Source organism: Pseudorasbora parva, chromosome 21, assembly GCF_024679245.1.
Source record: "Pseudorasbora parva isolate DD20220531a chromosome 21, ASM2467924v1, whole genome shotgun sequence".
In the NCBI taxonomy this organism is placed as follows: domain Eukaryota; kingdom Metazoa; phylum Chordata; class Actinopteri; order Cypriniformes; family Gobionidae; genus Pseudorasbora; species Pseudorasbora parva.
The window spans coordinates 30,991,448-31,011,626 of NC_090192.1; the positions used below are offsets into that span (position 1 = coordinate 30,991,448).

General features: G+C 36.9%; 1 protein-coding gene across 2 annotated transcripts in view; it reads left to right on the top strand.

The window, feature by feature from the left end:
• The first annotated feature begins 375 nt into the window (after positions 1 to 375).
• The window catches only part of cyth1b (cytohesin 1b), an 86,722-nt gene continuing 66,918 nt past the window's right edge, over positions 376 to 20,179 (top strand). The window contains exon 1 of one of the 2 annotated variants that reach the window (XM_067429284.1): positions 376 to 531. In XM_067429284.1, the coding sequence (XP_067285385.1) occupies positions 513 to 531 (19 nt within the window). In that variant the 5' untranslated portion in view covers positions 376 to 512. Of the gene's footprint in view, positions 532 to 17,543; positions 17,883 to 20,179 lie in introns of those variants that run through there. The other variant, XM_067429282.1, reaches the window with a different exon arrangement.

A 20,179-nucleotide genomic window follows, 5' to 3' on the forward strand; every position in this document is an offset into this window, starting at 1 on the left:
TGTAATTTAAAAGCCCACTTTTCAATCTCTCAAGAGGTTGGAGAGACTCCTGCTGGACAGAATAAAAAATGGCGGGAAAAGAGAGGAAAGCACACTTTTACTGTCTGGCACAGAAAGGACATACTAGAAAATCAAAAACTAACTATAAAATGAAATACACAATTAATAAACATGTTATCAATAATGATAGCATTTGAATGGAAACAATATTCGGGAGACAGATAGTTGTTCTTTTACAACAACAAACAGGCTGGCTGTGTCTAAAAACCTAGTCAGCGTCATACATAGCAGCCCTTTGGGGAATATTTACGCGCTCATGATGCCAAAAAAAAAAAAAAATGCTGTCTATTTAGGCAACTCACTAGGTTTTCAGACACGGCCTATGTGCGTGTCGTTCACCGCGAGTGGAACATAAGTAACCTGGAAGAGAAAAGAACAGCGCAACTGACAGTGATGTTGAGTGTGTTTGGCGGAGGAAGACTACAGCTGTCTGTGTGAAACACCGCTGCAGGATGGAGGCGGACGATTATGGTAAGTTGGATGTTATTAAAGTTTCATATGACTGAATAACGTTTTAGGACTGACAGCGGGCGTGTCAAAGTAAATTATGGGGAAAAACAGTGGCAGATTAGTAACATTGTGTGTTGAATTTGAATTCAAATGAGACCAAACTGACAGGTCGATGCTAAATAATAAACCAAACTTGATTGCTTGCAGTGACATTAAAACGCAATGTTTGTCAGGGAACTCCATGTGGACATGACATAAACAAGTTGTTGATCCAAATATTTGGTTGGTGCACCTATTTCTGTCCATAGTTATCCAAGGTTTTGTATGTGTGCTTTGACACATTTAGTCACATTTAGACTTGGACACCATAAATATGTTGTGTTACAACGGTCATGTATTGTAAGGATGACCGAAATTGACTTATATGCTGTTATATATCAAAGACTTAGTTTTTAAAACAAAGTTACTTATTTGGTGTTTAATGTTCATTTTACAAACACACAATTATTCAACCTGTATTTTTCTGAAATGGTGTGTTTCTGTATTGTGCCTACAGTGACATATTTTTGCATTTTTCATTGCCTTTCTCCCCGTAGAATGTCAGAGTAGCAGAAATGATGTTACAGGATATCCTGAGTGAAAACAACAGACACACCACAGAGCTTGTGGATAGCGGTTAAATGTCTATCTCTTTTTGTACAACAGTAAAACCTGTTTAAAAGCAGTGAAAATATAAGCTCTAGAAGTTTGTATCAAACAGTTTTCCTAAAGTTTAAAGTCTTGTTGAAGACAATGGCATGTTTTCACGAGCAGCAGAACCTAAATGCACCACAGCCACCTTAAATTCACACTGTATTTTGTGTCATTTTCAACTTTCCTTGAGTCATATTTGAAATGCCAACTCATTTGTCTGTTAGTCCGTTATATATATGAGCTTATTGTTGCATCTCTTTATCTCTATATTTAGTGTTTTGTGGTCTTGTTGGTATTCTCTGAGTCAATAATTATATGGGTGTCAATCAATTTTCACTTAGTTCATGTAATATATTTTTTACACTATGTTGTGTAAAATAAGTGTTTATTTTATTTTAGTAGGTTTGTGTACAACTCACTTGCTATAATTCGATTATTTTGTGTCTGTAGCATACGGTGGCCGGGAGAGCTCAACTCGCTGCAACAACAAACAAAAAAATCATGCAAATTTAAAAAAACACACAACACAATCATTAAAGAAACACGCTGCAAAAGTGCACAACACAATCATATAAAGAAACACGCTGCAAAAGTTCACAGCACAATCATATAAAGAAACACGCTGCAAAAGTTCACAACACAACCAAACACAGAAACACGCTGCAAATACTCACAACACAACCAAATACAGAAATGCGCTGCAAAAACTCACAACACAACCAAATTCAGAAACACGCTGCAAATACTTACATCACAACCAAATACAGAAATGCGCTGCAAAAACTCACAACACAACCAAATACAGAAACACGCTGCAAATACTCACATCACAACCAAATACAGAAATGCGCTGCAAAAACTCACAACACAACCAAATACAGAAACACGCTGCAAATACTCACATCACAACCAAATACAGAAATGCGCTGCAAAAACTCACAACACAACCAAATTCAGAAACACGCTGCAAATACTCACATCACAACCAAATACAGAAATGCGCTGCAAATACTCACAACAGAACCAAATACAGAAATGCGCTGCAAATACTCACATCACAACCAAATACAGAAATGCGCTGCAAATACTCACAACACAACCAAATACAGAAACACGCTGCAAATACTCACATCACAACCAAATACAGAAATGCGCTGCAAAAACTCACAACACAACCAAATAAAGAAACACGCTGCAAATACTCACATCACAACCAAATACAGAAATGCGCTGCAAAAACTCACAACACAACCAAATACAGAAACACGCTGCAAATACTCACATCACAACCAAATACAGAAGTGCACTGCAAATACTCACATCACAACCAAATACAGAAACATGCTGCAAATACTCACATCACAACCAAATACAGAAATGCGCTGCAAATACTCACAACAGAACCAAATACAAAAACACGCTGCAAATACTCACATCACAACCAAATACAGAAACATGCTGCAAATACTCACATCACAACCAAATACAGAAACGCGCTGCAAATACTCACAACACAACCAAATACAAAAACACGCTGCAAATACTCACATCACAACCAAATACAGAAATGCGCTGCAAATACTCACAACAGAACCAAATACAGAAATGCGCTGCAAATACTCACAACAGAACCAAATACAAAAACACGCTGCAAATACTCACATCACAACCAAATACAGAAATGCGCTGCAAATACTCACAACACAACCAAATACAGAAACACGCTGCAAATACTCACATCACAACCAAATACAGAAATGCGCTGCAAAAACTCACAACACAACCAAATACAGAAACACGCTGCAAATACTCACATCACAACCAAATACAGAAATGCGCTGCAAAAACTCACAACACAACCAAATACAGAAACACGCTGCAAATACTCACATCACAACCAAATACAGAAGTGCACTGCAAATACTCACATCACAACCAAATACAGAAACATGCTGCAAATACTCACATCACAACCAAATACAGAAATGCGCTGCAAATACTCACAACAGAACCAAATACAGAAACATGCTGCAAATACTCACATCACAACCAAATACAGAAACATGCTGCAAATACTCACATCACAACCAAATACAGAAACGCGCTGCAAATACTCACAACACAACCAAATACAAAAACACGCTGCAAATACTCACATCACAACCAAATACAGAAATGTGCTGCAAATACTCACAACACAACCAAATACAGAAACACGCTGCAAATACTCACAACACAACCAAATACAGAAGCGCACTGCAAATACTCACAACACAACCAAATACAGAAATGCGCTGCAAATACTCACAACAGAACCAAATACAGAAACATGCTGCAAATACTCACATCACAACCAAATACAGAAGCGCACTGCAAATACTCACAACACAACCAAATACAAAAACACGCTGCAAATACTCACATCACAACCAAATACAGAAGCGCACTGCAAATACTCACAACACAACCAAATACAAAAACACGCTGCAAATACTCACATCACAACCAAATTCAGAAGTGCACTGCAAATACTCACATCACAACCAAATACAGAAACATGCTGCAAATACTCACATCACAACCAAATACAGAAATGCGCTGCAAATACTCACATCACAACCAAATACAGAAACGCGCTGCAAATACTCACAACACAACCAAATACAAAAACACGCTGCAAATACTCACATCACAACCAAATACAGAAATGCGCTGCAAATACTCACAACACAACCAAATACAAAAACACGCTGCAAATACTCACATCACAACCAAATACAGAAGTGCACTGCAAATACTCACAACACAACCAAATACAGAAACTTTTGGAGCCTGTCTCAGCCTCAGCCAGTCGATGAATATCAATTTTAGTGACTTCCGTGTTGGATTCAAGATAGAGATCAGAAGGTTGCCGGTTGGTTTAAATGTGGGGTTATGGTAAGGGACATTTCTGTTCAAATCGGTTCACCAGTCACAACACACTGGTCCAGCCGACCAATCAGGGCACATTGCGCTTTTCAGAAGGAGGGGCTTCATAGAGACCGGAACTAAACGGGCTGAATCTGAAATCTCTCCCTAAACCCTTAATCACTATTCCTTACGTTAGTTCACTAATACAGTTCACTTGAAGGAGTGAATGAAAAAGAGCGAGTGAATTCGAACAGCCATTGAGTGTACACTCGTTATTGCTGTGCAATGTGGGATTGAATGAGTAACATCCACTATGGTCTCAAACACCACTTCAAATTACCGTCCCTTCTAATAATGCCCTATTTGACGGTATAGGGAGCTATGTCGGATTCATCCCTAATTTCTCAAAAGCACCAAGTTGTTCGTAGAGACCATAGACCGTAAAAAAATATGGATCGACATCATCCGTTTCTGCTTGGCAGATTTGAAGCTTTTAGGCGGCCTGCACGGCGCGGACATCTTGGGACCGAGTCTGCGCAGTAGCGATTTCGGGACCGGAGTTGCGCAGTAGAGAGCAGGAAGTAGAGCAGGAAGTACAGCTGCGATATCAAAAGCCCGCCCACACTCTCGCAGATGCAGAACAATTAATTATGTTGGTGTAAAATAAACAGTTATGGAAATGTAGAAATTAAAGCTAAAGCTCCAATCTGCTCCCAAAAATTCCGAAAAAAGTCCGTTAGTGCCTCAGTGACAACTTCACTCAGAGAAGCCGTCAGTCTCAGCTGTCAATCATGACGTCACACCCCCCCCCCCCCGTCAGTTTTTATAGCATCAAATAACTAACTCAAACTAAACTTATTTTAAAAACGAACACTTGAAATGAAATCATCGTGATGATAACTGCCTTCAGTGACATAAACTAACTTTGGGGAAAAAATATTTGAAGTGTAATTTTATTATTTAGTTTGCCTCGCGTCCATTAGAAAACACAGTGGGGCGGCTATACTGGGACCGGTCACCGGGGGGCGATCGAGGCGCGAAAGCTTCAGTAAATGAGAGGGAGACTACAGGCTTGGTAGAGACCTTTAGTGGAAATGGTTCTATGATCTATAGGTTTACAATGCTTTTGGGCAATTCTGCAATTGCAATTCTGACTTTTTTTCTCAGAAATGCGAGTTTATATCTCGCAATTATGACTTTATAACATGCAATTACTAGATACAAAGTCAGATTTGTGAGATATAACTCGTAATTCTGAGATAAAAGTTAGTCTTTCCCCCAATCAGAATTGGACTTTATATCTCGCAATTCTGACTTTATAACTAACTTTTACGTGTTTATATCTCTTAATTCTGAGGAAAAAGTCCCAATTAACTTTCAAAATGTTTTATTTTGCGGTGGAAACAAGCTTCTACACTGTAAAAAAAAAAAAGTTGTTTTTGTTGGTTTAACTTAAAAAAGTAAGTAACCTGGTTGCCTTAAAATTTTGAGTTTATTGAAATAAAAAATTGAGTTGATACAATGAAGGAAATTTGTTTAATAAATAGAAACTCAAAATATTATTGTACCTGAACCACATAAAAAAATTGATAAATCATGAAAATAGCACTAATTAGTTTCACTGCGTCATCAAAAATAAAACACACACAATTACCCAATATGCTTACAAAATCTTTTAATGATATTTTAATAAAGGTTTTCGAATCTCAAAAATTGTTCATTGTATTAACTCAAAATTTTAATTTCAATGAACTCAAAATTTTAAGGCAAGCAGGTAACTTTTTTCTAAATAATTTTTTACAGTGTACACAAAACAGGTCCACCTAAAAATTTTTTTTAGTAAAAGACTGTTCAGAAACTCAACCTCTTTTTTCCCTTTCTCTCCTTGTCTTTAGTTTATCAGTCTTGATATTTGATAAGTGATAACCGTATTGAATCATATCATATTAATCTTGAATAAAAAGGAATGTCTGGAGTATATTTCAGACTGACTGCATGTTCAGGCAGAGAGATCTTGACAAAAGAGGTGGGGGTTTCATCATGCACAGATTTATAGCAATAGTCTTTTTCAGTTGTGCATCAATTTATTAGCTGTTAAATGCTGGTTTACACCTCCCTGTCAGTAAAGAAATACTCAAATACAAGGTCAGCTTCTAAAATGATAATTTTATCCACTGACCAGGCCTTTGAATGTGGACAGGTATGTGGGACTGGGATATGTCTCTCAATACCACGGTTACAGCTGCAGACGTGGCAAAGTGTCACATCCAGGAAAGAGTGAAGCTCCACAGGAAACCTCTGAGTGTGTCCTCACTTTACCTCTTTCAGCCGTCACTCAATGATGTTAACTCCTCCCAGGCACTCTCTTGCTCCAGTTAGATACAGCAAGAGTTTGAACGGAGGTTTGTTTTTGATGTACTTTCTCTGCCAAACTTTCTGCTGTGTGTGCATTTTGGGGTTTACTTGTTAGCTGCAAATCAAGAAGACTGTTTACAGTGATGACCGCACCAATTTTAGCTTCATTTGAAGTTAAAACTACTAGTGTCCTACTTTCTGTCCAACACTCGAGCAGGCTACATTAACAAACAGACTCCAAATTAGCTCCCAAATGAGTCATCCACGTCAGTGTATTTAAATAATAAATTATTTAAAAAAAAAATCAGATTTCTTAATGCAGATGAACTAGAGTTTAGGGTTGGAGTCACAAATTGTGCACTAGCACAAAATGGCCAGTAGATGGCATCTATTTCCACAATATCCAGCTCAAAAATATACACAAATTATCACAAAATCTGGTCATGCCACTTTTTAAAATTGCTTTTTGGTAAAAGGTCATTATTACAGGAAAAAACCAAAAAATCTTTTATTTATTTGATTTTCTTTATTCTGTATAACTCATTACATATGTAATGGTGATGAATGAGGACTTGGCAGATATTCTAACATAAAAATGAATAATGTTTTATTTTAAAATGAGCATTTAAAATGTATTGGCATAAAAATGCATACATCATTCAAATCTTAAATACAAAGTTCAGTATCCTGCTGGTGGATTAATGTATGGCTGCTTGTTAGGGTTAAAAGAGCGAGGAAAATAGAGAGATATGTGCATATATGTGCTAAGTTTGTTCCTGGTTGGCATAGTGACCAGCACTCTGGATCATGATGCTTGGGGTTTTGTAGAGGTTTGTTGGTCACTGAGTGTGCTAAGCACCTCTCATGCTTAAGCGTTACTCTCCTAGTAAGCCAGAGGCTGTAGCTTGTGCTTCTGCCCTGCCTGCCGGCTTGCCCCTCTCCCATTCTGTGGGTTTGAGATTTAATCTCATTCATCATCAAACCACATGGTTTTTGTGTCATAATACATCATATATAGAAAACCATGCATTTTGTGGAATATGATATGATTGTCATCATTTCTTTTTGTGTATGCTTTGTATATCATTTCCTGCCAAGAGAATAGATGAGGTTGCTGTTTCACTGAGGAAGTGAGACGTAAACAGATGTTCACGATGCTGCATGTGTATTGAGATGAAATGCTTCCTAACTTAACTTTTATTTTATTTTAAAATGTCATTTATTCTTGTGATGACAGCTGGAATTTCAGCATCATTCTTCTGATCTTTCAGAAATCATGGATCTGATTTAGCACTCAAGAAACATTTCCTATTATTATTAATGCTGTGTTGCTTGATATTTTAGTGGAAACCATGATAGATTTTTATTTAAGGATTCCTTGATAAATAGAAATTTCAGAAGAACAGCTTTTATTTGAAATATACGTAAATCTTTTGTAGCAATGCAAGTTCTGTCACTTTTGATCAATTTAATGCGTCCTTGCTAAATGCAAAAACGTATGTTTTTTCCAATGATTTTTCAATGTATTTTAATTAACAAAATAAAAAGTTATCTCAGCGTTTTTTGAGTAAGTAAAACAAAAAAGGTCATGCAAAAAAAGAAACAAAATACTGTAAACATGAATTGAGGTTTTTGCAGTCTGATGAATTTTTAACCCATTAAGAAAGGTTGGGCCAGGGACAAGGGTAAAATGATCAGATCTAAACACAAAGGGCATCTGAATAGTTTAATTTAAAATATGATGTTTATATAAATTGAAATCTGTCTTAATAAAAATCAACCCCTGTGGCATAAAAAGTCATAGAGTTACCCTCAGTTGAAGAAACTTCTACAGTATAATGTGATTTAATGGTAGATAAATACCATAAATTTTGCAGAAGTTAAGTTATACTGTTGAGTGTTTGATACATTTTTTACTTTAAATTAAGCTCATCTTTTGGTTTCCATCATTCACCCTCCCTTCTTCATGTACCCTTTGATTTAAACCAAAAACTACTGCAGTCTCTCTGGCACTCTCATTAATCTTAAGCTCCAGAGAAGGAGAAATCTTCAAAAGACTGATCTGTTTTAGGATCAACTGAGATGAAACGGCAGCTTTCCTGTATGGGACGACGGGGACTCGTGATATTAGTGTTAGGTCAGCAGCAACCAACAGCCTGACCACCCCAATTGTTCTGTTTTTGAAAGGGTTAGATACAATCTGCCACGATCAACTACTGGATATAGATCATCTCATAAAGATAAAGATTTTAATGTACTATTATTCACAGAATAATATTGTTACTTACGTACTATAAAGGTGGAGTAGTCTGAAGTTTGTGCTTTCTCAATAGAGCCTCAAGTGTTTATTCAATTCATATTTTGGAACTCAGTAGAGTAGATTTCACCTTTGTTAAGTACATTAAAAGTTTGGTTTTAATGTCGAAGTTTAGTTTAACCATAAATTAAGATTTCATGTTCAGAAGATAATTTACTCACCTTCATGTCATTTGAAACCTGTGTGACTATTCCTTCCACAGATATTGCCAAAAGTTTTGTGATGCCTGCCTTTACATGCACATACACTTTAATGACATCCCATTCTTAATCAGTAGGGTTAAAATGTATTGGCATAAAAATGCATAGATCAACTCTTAAATACCAAAGTTCAGTCTCCTGCTCTGGTGGATTAATGCATGGATGTGTTTCAGAACTGTTTGACTTTTGCGCACTGTGCACCTCAGCATGTGCTGACCCTGCTCTGTTATTTACGTGAGTTGAATATTGTCACCAAATGCTTCCACTTGACAGTGGAATAGTCTGTAGTGAATACATTTTAAGAATTGCAAAGGTGGGAACATGTAACACGCTTAAATTCACTGAGCTCCTCAGATGTTTCACAAATGTTTGTAGAAGCCTCTGCATGTCTAGGTGTTTGATTTTGTACACCTGTGGCCTTGGAAGTGATTGGAAGACCTGAATTAATATTTGGAGGAGTGTATTAGTTGAATTAATATTTCCAATACTTTTGGCAATATAGTGAATAATGTAGTGATCACAATTTCATGCAATTACTTTACAATAAATGGAGAAGGGAGGTTTCTGAACCAAAAACCGAATCATCAAAGTGTCGAGATTGTGATTGAATCATGGCAAAAAACTTTTTGTGGTTCTAGGAAGAAAGAAATGCATGCGATTTGGAACAAGATGAGGTTGAGTAAATGATGACAAAATGATTATTATTTAGAAACGGCTCCTTTAAGAGTTGTCACACAAGGTTGAGCATGCGCGCATGTGTGAGTGCTTATTTATTTTTTAAAACTGGTTCATCCCTATATGGAAGACAAACCTACAGATATCACAGATGTTAAATGAAAGCTTTTACTGCTGGCATATGAAGCTAGTTGGCCTGGAAATGGTATCTCATTACTGCCAAATAGCTCTTTTACACTTATCTGCCTTTGAACCATATTTTTATCTTGTGTGCTTTCATTGTATTATTTTGCTTGATAAATATTATCAGTAATTTCACCTGTCCCATAATGTATCCACCGGGAACAGAAATGACCATAATGCATACACAAAGCCTGGCTCATCTCAACAGTCCGGATTTGTGGGACAATTCATTTGTGTTTCTGTTTCTGCTCTTTAAATGAGCATCATGACAACAGAAACCAGCAAGCCAGCCATTATAAATAAATGAGTCTGTGTAAAATGCATGTGAGCACATCTATTATAATGTAGTGTAGACAGCCTTGCTGATTATAATTATGTTGTTTTGTCACATTGCTTATTGGCTGTGTAGATGGGGTGTGAATTTTATATTTAAATGTTATTATAAAATGTTTTGCAATTAGTTCAAAATCCACCGAATCAGTCACAATCATCAAGGTGTCGAGATTTTCATTGAATCTTGTCAAAAAACTTTTTGTGGTTCTTGGAAGAAAGAAATGCATGCGATTTGGAACAAGATGAGGTTGAGTAAATGATGACAAAATGTTCATTATTTGGTCCAATCTGTTACCAAATGTCACGTTGTTTGCTTCATATTTAAACCATTGTAAACCATTATAGGTTTGTTGCAGGTAAATAAATATGCATGAATAATGTTATACAATTATTATCATTTATATTATATATACATATGTGCTTTAAATATGTCCAGCTGTTCTGTTTATTGCTGTAACTGAGACTACATTTGCACAAGATTTAAAAATGAAGATGTGGCTAAATTATGACTAATGAAAAATAGTATCTGCTAAAGAAATGTAGATACACCTGCAGTACCAGTTTTGACCACAATCTTACACTTCCTTCACAACCCAGTCTCATATAAAAACATACCCTGACTACGTTGGTCCAAAGTGCAAAACGTAGAGGGGTTACAATAATGGCCCTTGAATTGTATGACTGTTAAGTTTTTTTGCCTATTCTTTTCCTATTGTTTTGCGTCCAAGTCACGTAACTTTCAAGATTCCGGCCATGACAACAACAAAAAAACATGGCAGACATTTCTCTCATTTTTAGTGAAAAAAAAATCAATATTTTGAGTTAGTTTCTGCATAAAAATTAGCCTAGAAATCTAGACGCACCCTAGCGGCAGCAAATTTAATCTGCCCGCAAGTGTCGTCTAGGAACTCTCAATACCCTTCTGAGCTGTATTCCTCTCAATCTGGACGGGCCAATCACATCGTGTATAGAGTCAGCGGGCGGGGCCATAATGACGACGGCCGAGTTGCGTTTGCGTGCTTCTAGTAAACACAGAAACTGGCGAACAGCTGCGGTCTTTCGAATCAGCTTTGACCGCGATTCTGGAAGACTTGGAGTCAAGCTTTTCTCTGAGAAAAGAACAAAGAACGGCACTGAAGTCATTCTTAAAAAGGGAAGATGTGTTCGGAGTTTTGCCGACCGGATATGGATATTAAGACGGATACTTCGTTGCTCTGGTTGGTGTAGCGCTATCCTATCTTGTGCAGAGGGAGTTTGAAAGACAACCGTTTATCCCGCCCCTCGGATTGAGCCCTGTCTATGGTGAGTTTCCAGACCAAACATCTTGATGTGGGTCTGGGTTGTCAGGCTACATAAAAATAAGTTTTGATTACATTTCTAGCGAGATATATATTTTATTTTCATAATATTCACTCAGTGAATGTACATAATCACTCGCTTGTTCGTTGTTGCGAAGATTTTTCAGATCTCGCCAGAATAACGTGAAACTGCAACGTTTTGGTTGCTATGGACGCTGCTATCGCCTAGCATAGCTGTGGCCCCAGATTCCACATACTCTTCCTTGCGATTTCGCTCTGTCTGACGGATTAAACCACTGCCCACTATATGCGTTTTGTCTGAGGTTGATTTGCTGATCAACACATTAATCCGTGGAAGCGGGAGAAACTAATGTTGATACAGCATTAGTCAGTGTGTTGACGTAATATCCACTCTGCTTCGTGTGACACTAACATGAAACCTAACTTCATTCCCCCAATGTATAGCATATTTACCCTCTCTGAATAGTTCTCTATCCTTTATATAGTGCACTTTGTGACATTCATCATGTAGAAAATAGTAAATGTGTAAACAAGTGACCAATTTTAGCCAGCTTCAATATCTATTTATGAGGCTATTTACCAGGCAGGACTATTCAGATTCTAGAAAGCATTTGATTGGACAGAAAATCTGAAGTACAGTGATGCATCAAATTGGCTGAGGTGATAGACATGAATCCTTATATCTTTTTAATACGAATTTTGTAATTGTTTTGGCCACATTCACTTATAGATAACAGTAAGGCTAACCTATTCATACTAAAAGCCAAAAAAAAAAATACATTTTGATTTAATGGGGACTAGTGATGTAGTACTCCAGACCAGTCTTAAGACCAGACTTTTTTTTTTTTTTTTAAAGGTCTTGGTCTTGTCAACTGCATTTGTACTCGGCCTTGTCTCGGTCTCAGACTAAAAGGACTGGATTTTATCTCAAGACTGGTCAAGACCACAACTTTGAGGATATCACTAAATTTCCAGTACATTGTCTGATTTATTTGTTAACATCTTTTATGTGATTTGATGAAAAACTTGCTGCATAAATGCAATCAATAATTTATTTTCAATGTGATTTATTTTGTTAGTGGTGCCGGGTTCGAAAATCAATGCAGGATTGTCTCAAAAAAAGTCAAATGGCCAAAATAAATGTTTTGATGGGAAACCCAATATTATTGCAAAAAAGTACTTGTATGAGAGATATACTTCTATATATAACATAGGAAGCAATATCACAAGAGCAATAGAGCTGGTTTCATGAATATGAGCATGATTGCAAATGTGATGTTAAAATAAATATTATTCAATAAACAAGTTAGTAAGTGACTTACAATTTAGAATTTTTTTAGATGTGTTTTCATTACTAAATGAATCAACAAAATGGTTGAATAAAGGATTTTGTGACTCACTCATTGAATGTAATTTTTAAATCTAATCTCAACATTATTTATGCAAATGTAATTGTACTAATTCAGATGCAACTTTTGTGCCACCTCTGCGACTGAGATTAATTTTATTGCTAGTGATTTGAATGGTAACAGCTATTGATACATTTCTTAAACAATAAATATAGATATTTTAGATGCATTTGTGGAGTGCTATAGGCCTATATGTATAGCATATTTGTTCTTTTTTTCTTTTTTCATAATTTAGCCTTATCTTCATTTTCAAATCTTTTGCGTTTATGGTCTCAGTTAATTAACAGAGCAACTGGACGTATTTGGGGCACATATGACCAAAAAAGAGTTAGTTTCAGAATGATGAAGCAGAAAATTATCTTGGAATACATTTTTGATGGGAAACCCAAGCTTCTGACCATTAAGGTTCTTTTCAGAGTCCAACCTTTTAGTTTCACAGTTGGGTGCGCCTTTGAAACCGAGAGGCCGAATAAACGACACCAACACTTAACAGACTCTGCTGACACTGGGCAGGCGTTTATTGGGCCTCTAGCACTTCAGCTGTGCAGACTCTTGACAGAATTTGTGTCAAAATCCTTAGCTCACACCTACTTTTTCTGACATCACACCAACTACAAAGGTAAAAACATACTTGTTTTCTAAAGCTTAATCTGGATTTGTGACTGTATCACGATTGATGTGTAATTTCCATGCTGGTATGCTCATAAATGGCCTTGATTTTCTTCAGGGTCAATTTTGAGGGTGTTGGTGCAAATGATCTTTGGATTTAGCCTGACTGCAGATTTTCGATCTTGTTAGAGGGCTTTGGCACAGACATTTTTCGTGAAATGTCTTCCCTCTTGATGTTTGGGCACTCTACTCACCAGGGAAAAGCTGGGTTTTTAACAGTCCTGCTGACTAACCTTTCAAATTCAACTCGTATGTCATTTTCCTCGGTTCTTTTTTTCTTCCCTATACCTGCAGGGTGCCCGCCTATGTCTCAAGTGTTCATTTAGAAAAGAATGGAAAAATTCTTGAGTCACTGCAAATGTATAAGACTATGAATGTCTTGTTTGTGAGGTTATGCTAAAATTATTCGGATTTCTTTATCCTGTGCTTGTTCTTTTTAAAGACATTCATACTTTTATTCATCTAGTATGCATTCAATTGATTAAAAGTGACAAAAGATTCCATGACTGTCAATTCTGTCAAATCTGTCATTCTGTCAAATCAACCAAATTTCTGAAACCTTCATTATTTATTATTTGAAATACAACTAGTAATCAGCTGTGTGGAAAGTGAACCACATTTGTTTTTTTTAATCACTGAAAATGGGTAGATATACATTTGTGACATTTAATATTTTGGCTTTCATCACTATTTATCTTTGTCTTAAATACTGGGGACTTCTGGTTGAGTTGACACAGAATAACCCTATTTTTAGGTGAGAAGAGATTACAGTAGGAAACCAAACCTGCACTTCCAAATGAGTGGTGTGGCCTATTGGTTAACTATTTGGTCTGATGAATGATCTCCACTGTCCTTGAGAAAGACACGTAATCATAAAATGTTCTAAAGACACACTGTATCTGTAATAAGTGTGCTATGCCTATGAGTCACTATGAGCTATGAGGATAAATAGCTTCAGCTTAAAGGGTTAGTTCACCCAAAAATGTGTCATTAATGACTGACCCTAATGTCGTTCCACACCCGTAAGACCTCCGTTCATCTTCGGAACACAGTTTAAGATATTTTATATTTAGTCCGAGAGCTTTTTATATTTAGTCCGAGAAGAGGTTCCTCCAATGCAAGTGAATGCACACACTATACTGTCCATGTCCAGAAAGGCATGACATTGGTGATCCGAATTCTAAATCGGTAAATGTAATTTCAATCAATTCTAATTTATAACCATTTGAATCTTTGTTTGCGGGTTGAAAACAAACACAAAAGAGAAGCAATGCTGAGTAAAGTCGTAGTTTTTGTTATTTTTTGACCAAAATGTATTGTTGATGCTTCAAGAGATAACTAACTAACTGATGTCACATATGGACTACTTTGATGATGTTTTTATTCCCTTTCTGGACATGGACAGTATAGTGTGCATACACTTGCACACTTGCATACACTTGCATACGCTGTTGGACTAAATATAACATATCTTAAACTGTGTTCTGAAGATGAACGGAGGTCTTACGGGTGTGGAACAGCCTTAGGGTGAGTCATTAATGACATCATTTACATTTTGGGGGGAACTAACCCTTTAATGTTAAATCAATCATTTAATGGCTAATGATTTTTTGTTCTTGCATGAAATCAATTTGCATGTTCTGTGCATGATAAAAGTCTTTAATCTCACTCAACTGGTGGAAAGTGTCAGCCAAATCACACACCACAATCTAACACCTTCAGAAATGCATCTCCGGGAGATAAACAAATCAGAAAGAGTTACAAATATAAGTACCTTTCAAAATAAATGTAGTAAATTGATTGTTTAGTATTGTGGATAGGTCTGATTAGAATGATGTAATAAATCCATGGGTGGAATGAAAGGAGAGGAAGGGTGTCAGAAGATAAAATGAGGAAAGTGAGCTGGAAAGTACTGGGTGGAGTCAAAGTACTTTTTTAGGGATGTTGCCAGATGGTTTTCTAGGTGCAAAACATTGCCGTATCTTATGGTTTAATATGCTTTGAAGAGGACAAAGTGTGTTTGAGAAGAATAGTTCACCTAAAAATGGTCATATATTTTGTGTTTGACAGGAATAAAATTATGTACATTTTTATGGGGAAATTTCAGACTACTATCCATTCTAAAAAAATTCTTTGAAAAGCTGAGATTGTTGTCTGAGGGTAATGTTCTGTTCCCGTTTTATGGCACATGACCAGTAACAAGTCAGCGATATTCAGCAGTCTTGTGATAAAAAAAAAAAAAAAAAAACATGTTTCTTGTAAGTCATGCATGCTTTTTAGAAGCATTGCAATTGCAACCACATTTTCCCCCTGGTTTTTTCTTTCTAGTCCTGTGGGAAAATGTACATATAATTTTATTGTCATTCATTCTTAGAAGAAAAGGTTCTATTTAGAACCTAAAAGGGATAGTTCATCCAAAAGTGAGAATTACCCCATGATTTACTCCCCCTCAAGCCATCCTAGGTGTAAATTACATTCTTCTTTCAGACGATTACAGTCAGAGTTATATTAAAAAAGTCCTGGCATTCCAATGTTTCAAGCATAATGGCAGTGAACTGCAGCCTGAAATTTAAAGCTAATTAAAGTGCATCCATCCATTATAAACGTAATCCACACGGCTCTAGGGGGTTAAGGCCTTGTGAAGCTTATTGATGGGTTTGTGTAAGAAAAATAACTTTATTTATTTCTGGTGGACCACCTTCTGTATTCAAATTATAAAGAAAGTGTAACAACTCTCATATTTCAAAATGCTTCCAGTGTCATAGTTACAGCACTTATGTTTTTTTTTTTTTGTAAGTTGAATACAGAAGGTGGTCTGACAAGAGCTAGATAGTTTACTTTATGAATTTTTAAATATGAACATTTTTCTTACACAAACCCATCAGTTTGCTTCAAAATGACTTTTTTAACCCCCGGAGCCATGTGGATTACTTTTATAATGGATGAATGCACTTTTTTGAGCTTCAAATTTTGGGCTGCCATTATAAAGCCTGGAAAAGATATTTTGTAATATAACTCCGACTGTATTCGTCTGAGAGAAGAATGTCATATACACCTAGAATGGATTGAGGGTGAGTAAATCAATGTGAATTTTAGGGTGAATTATCCCTTAAAGAGTTCTGTCTGGCACTTCATACTGTAAAGAACCATTTAGGGGTTCTCATCGTGGGGTTGTTTAATGGATTTGGTTTAAATTCATTAATTTTGTCAAATCATTCTTAATTTTTATATAATTTTTTGAATTAAAAACTTAATCACAAGAAGAAATTGAAACAACCGTTAAACATGAAAGTATTATACTGTATATTAAGACATTTCTCCTTTAATTTGGCATGAAGGGTTCTTTGAAGTTGAGCCTGGAACCTTCTATATAAAACCCTGAACCTTTTTTCTAAGAGTGTATAAAATATAAATTGATTGCATTAGTATGCTCTGCTACTATACTGCAATTATATATTAAGCAATTACCAAACAACCACACTAACTGATGCAAAATCACCAATTACGGTGCAATGTGGGTTTCAGAGGTCTCAACCTAACACAATGTACACGTGTCTGCAGGCGTACATTTATAGATGGGGTGGGTGATCTTGTGATTCTTCATGAGTAAACATATACATGCCCTTCAAAACCACGCATGGCTCAGATGCCCAAGATGGTTGAGCTCTGACTAAACTGCCCTCTGAGCCTGTGGGAGTGTGTGGGGAGGTGTTGATGAGCAGTGCTTATGTCCATGTAAATCATTCTCTACCAAAGCTATTTCAGCACCACAGCAGAGACTTTCGAAATCAAAACCGGTGTCGTAGACACAGAGAAACACGGGGAGATGGAAAGCCCTGGATGGTAAACACAAAGTGGCGGTTAGTACGAAGCTAGAGAGCGAGTGAGTGTGAGAGAGCGAGAGTGAGAGAGAGAGAGAGAGAGAGAGAGAGAGAGAGAGGAGGAGAGACAATACAAGAGGAGAAGTCAGTGAGTGAGATTGCGAGACCAGCACACATCAGAGCAGAGAGCAGCGCTGTTGATCTGCGCTGCCGTCAGAGGGCTTTGCTTTGGAATCTGTCAGACAGAAAAACCCAAAGGATAATTAATGATAAAGACAAGCATTACATAAGTATCAACAGTTCTGCTTTCGGAGAAAAGGGGAAGTAGCTTGTGTTTCTCTCATCGCTCACTGGGACTTACTTCTCAATCGCACACTCAAAATCAAAGTGAAACGGGGACAGTTGAGCTATGGGGACGGTAAGCGAACTCTGTGCGTCCAGCTTTCAGGCGTTCCTGTGTCCCACGGTTTGCCCGGCTCCTCCAGCAGGTGGGTCTGTCATCATGTGCATGTGCTTGGAAATTACATCCAGGAAATATCTGGGATTTGTCCAAAACCATTTAAAGGGATCATGAAGTTCCTTTTTAGATCTTTAAATTAAGTTTCTGGAGGTTAGCTTATGAAGTTAAATGTTTGTGTGGTTTTTTTTTTTTAACCAAAAATAATTTTTCATCCTCATTTTAATCAAGCACACTTGATTTTGGGGATGTTACCTCTTTCAGAAACACAACTAACAACGTATCAATGCCCTCCACCACGCAGTGTGTTTGACATTTTTTTTTTATGCTTGAGATGGCCAGCACTGTAATAGAGCCATATATGTTTGAGCTTGAGATGGAAAAAAAAGTGCTTTCTTCACACTTTATTATTAAACTCAAAAAAAATAGTTAATGTACTGATTTATTAGCAGCATTCTAACAATGATACACTTGATCTCTTGTCTCAGCGTTATATGCTGACTTGACATTTATTACAAACACTCTTAAAGATTTTAAAGGAACTGTATGTAAGAAATGTATTTCAATTAATCATAAAATGGCCCTGATATGTCATTAGACATTAAGAAATCATGTTAATTTCAAATACTTATATCACTGACAACAGTAGTCCGGCCAGGATATTGTCATTTAAAAGTTGTTGTTGCAGCCCTCAACTGATGTTGATGTTGACATGTTGTGTTTTGGCCTGGAGCTCCACCCTCCACCTATCGACCAATCACAAAGTCAGTAGTGTTTGGGCATCCGGGTTGCCAGATCTGCTCTAGTTACCACAGCTGCAGCTACAAACGTTCCTGCTGGATCCTGCCGCCTATCGGGTCCTCGAGTCAGGGGGAAGGGGGATACAGATACACTGCTCTACAGACATTTGAAAGCTGTACCAGTTTTGGCCACAATTTTACATACACTTCCTTTTAATAAATGTACATGTGTTGCCTCAGAGGACAAACTTAGCACTACCATAGATTTCAACATAAGATTGAAAAACAGGCAGCATGTTGAGCATAATTTTGAAAACTGGTGGTGTGAACTTTCTCGTTCAGTTGCTTTGGTACAGAAAAATAAACTTCAGTCATGGTTTTGTAATGGTTTGATCTTTTGGAAGAGTATGCCCAGTTTTGGAGGTGCAGTTATATCAGAATAACGCCTGGCAGTCTTTCTCTACATTCTCTCTCAGCAGTACCACTCTTGGGATTGATGGACATGAGTTAGGCAGGTATAATGATTTTAAATCCTGGTGTTTCAGAAGAGTAGAAAAAACCCTTTGAGTAACCCATTATGTGTAAAGGACATTTAATTTGACATCCATTTCATGACCCCTTTAAGTGATGCGTTCAGCTGGAACCATCTGAGTAAAGTCACGTTCAACTGCATGTTATATTAATCTAGTGTTGTTGCCGTGGTGATAAACAGTGTCCCTGGATCATGGAAGTGTTGGATGGCGAGACGGAGCTGCCGTCATGTTCATGCAATGTGATGTGCTGTGTTCTGCTGATTGAAAGTTGCTAGGTTGTCAGAAATGGTGTTTTAGATACTGTTGCACTAATAATAGTGTCTCCGTGTGATGATTGTGCTGAAATGTCCACCTGTTGCCCACTGACCTTCAGTCATGCCTTATATAGTAATGGGGTCAGATTGCATTGTGGACTTTGTCTGCGCTGTTTTTTCCTTCATTCCTCTGTTTGTGTGTGTTTATTTGTTTGTTTTAACACTCTGCAGGTTTATGTGGTCTTTTTTGCTGATCAGAACGGTTTGTGTGAATTAAGTATTGGAGCTGCTGAGACAATCACTAGGTGAGAAACTCAGAGAGACAGATGAAGGGGTGGGCTTGATGAAGATTTGATTTTGGGTTGATTTTGTTTTAATAAATGAAGGGATTAGATCTCTGGCTTTTTATTTTAGATGGATTTTCTCTTCTTTCTTTTTTTTTTTTTTTTTTTTAATGCCATCTGTCAAAACTCAGGGACAAAATCCCCTTATGGTCCCAAAAGAAAGCACATCGGAAAACACAGAAACTTCTTGTTTTTGGACAGAAACGCTTTCCCCTAATTTACATAACAATCATTATAATAATTATAGCAAATTGCTGAGATTTTCTTTGACTTTGATTAATGGCTGCTCGTCATTGCTCTTAATGGAGTTATCTCTTGTGTTTCTTGCAATTTCTGTCTCAGATGTTTCTCCTACAATTCCTTTGGAGAAATAAAAATCGATTCAGATGAGGCTATAAATGCTCGTTCACACAAAGAATGATAACTATAGCGGTAATATGTTATTGTCCATATTAAT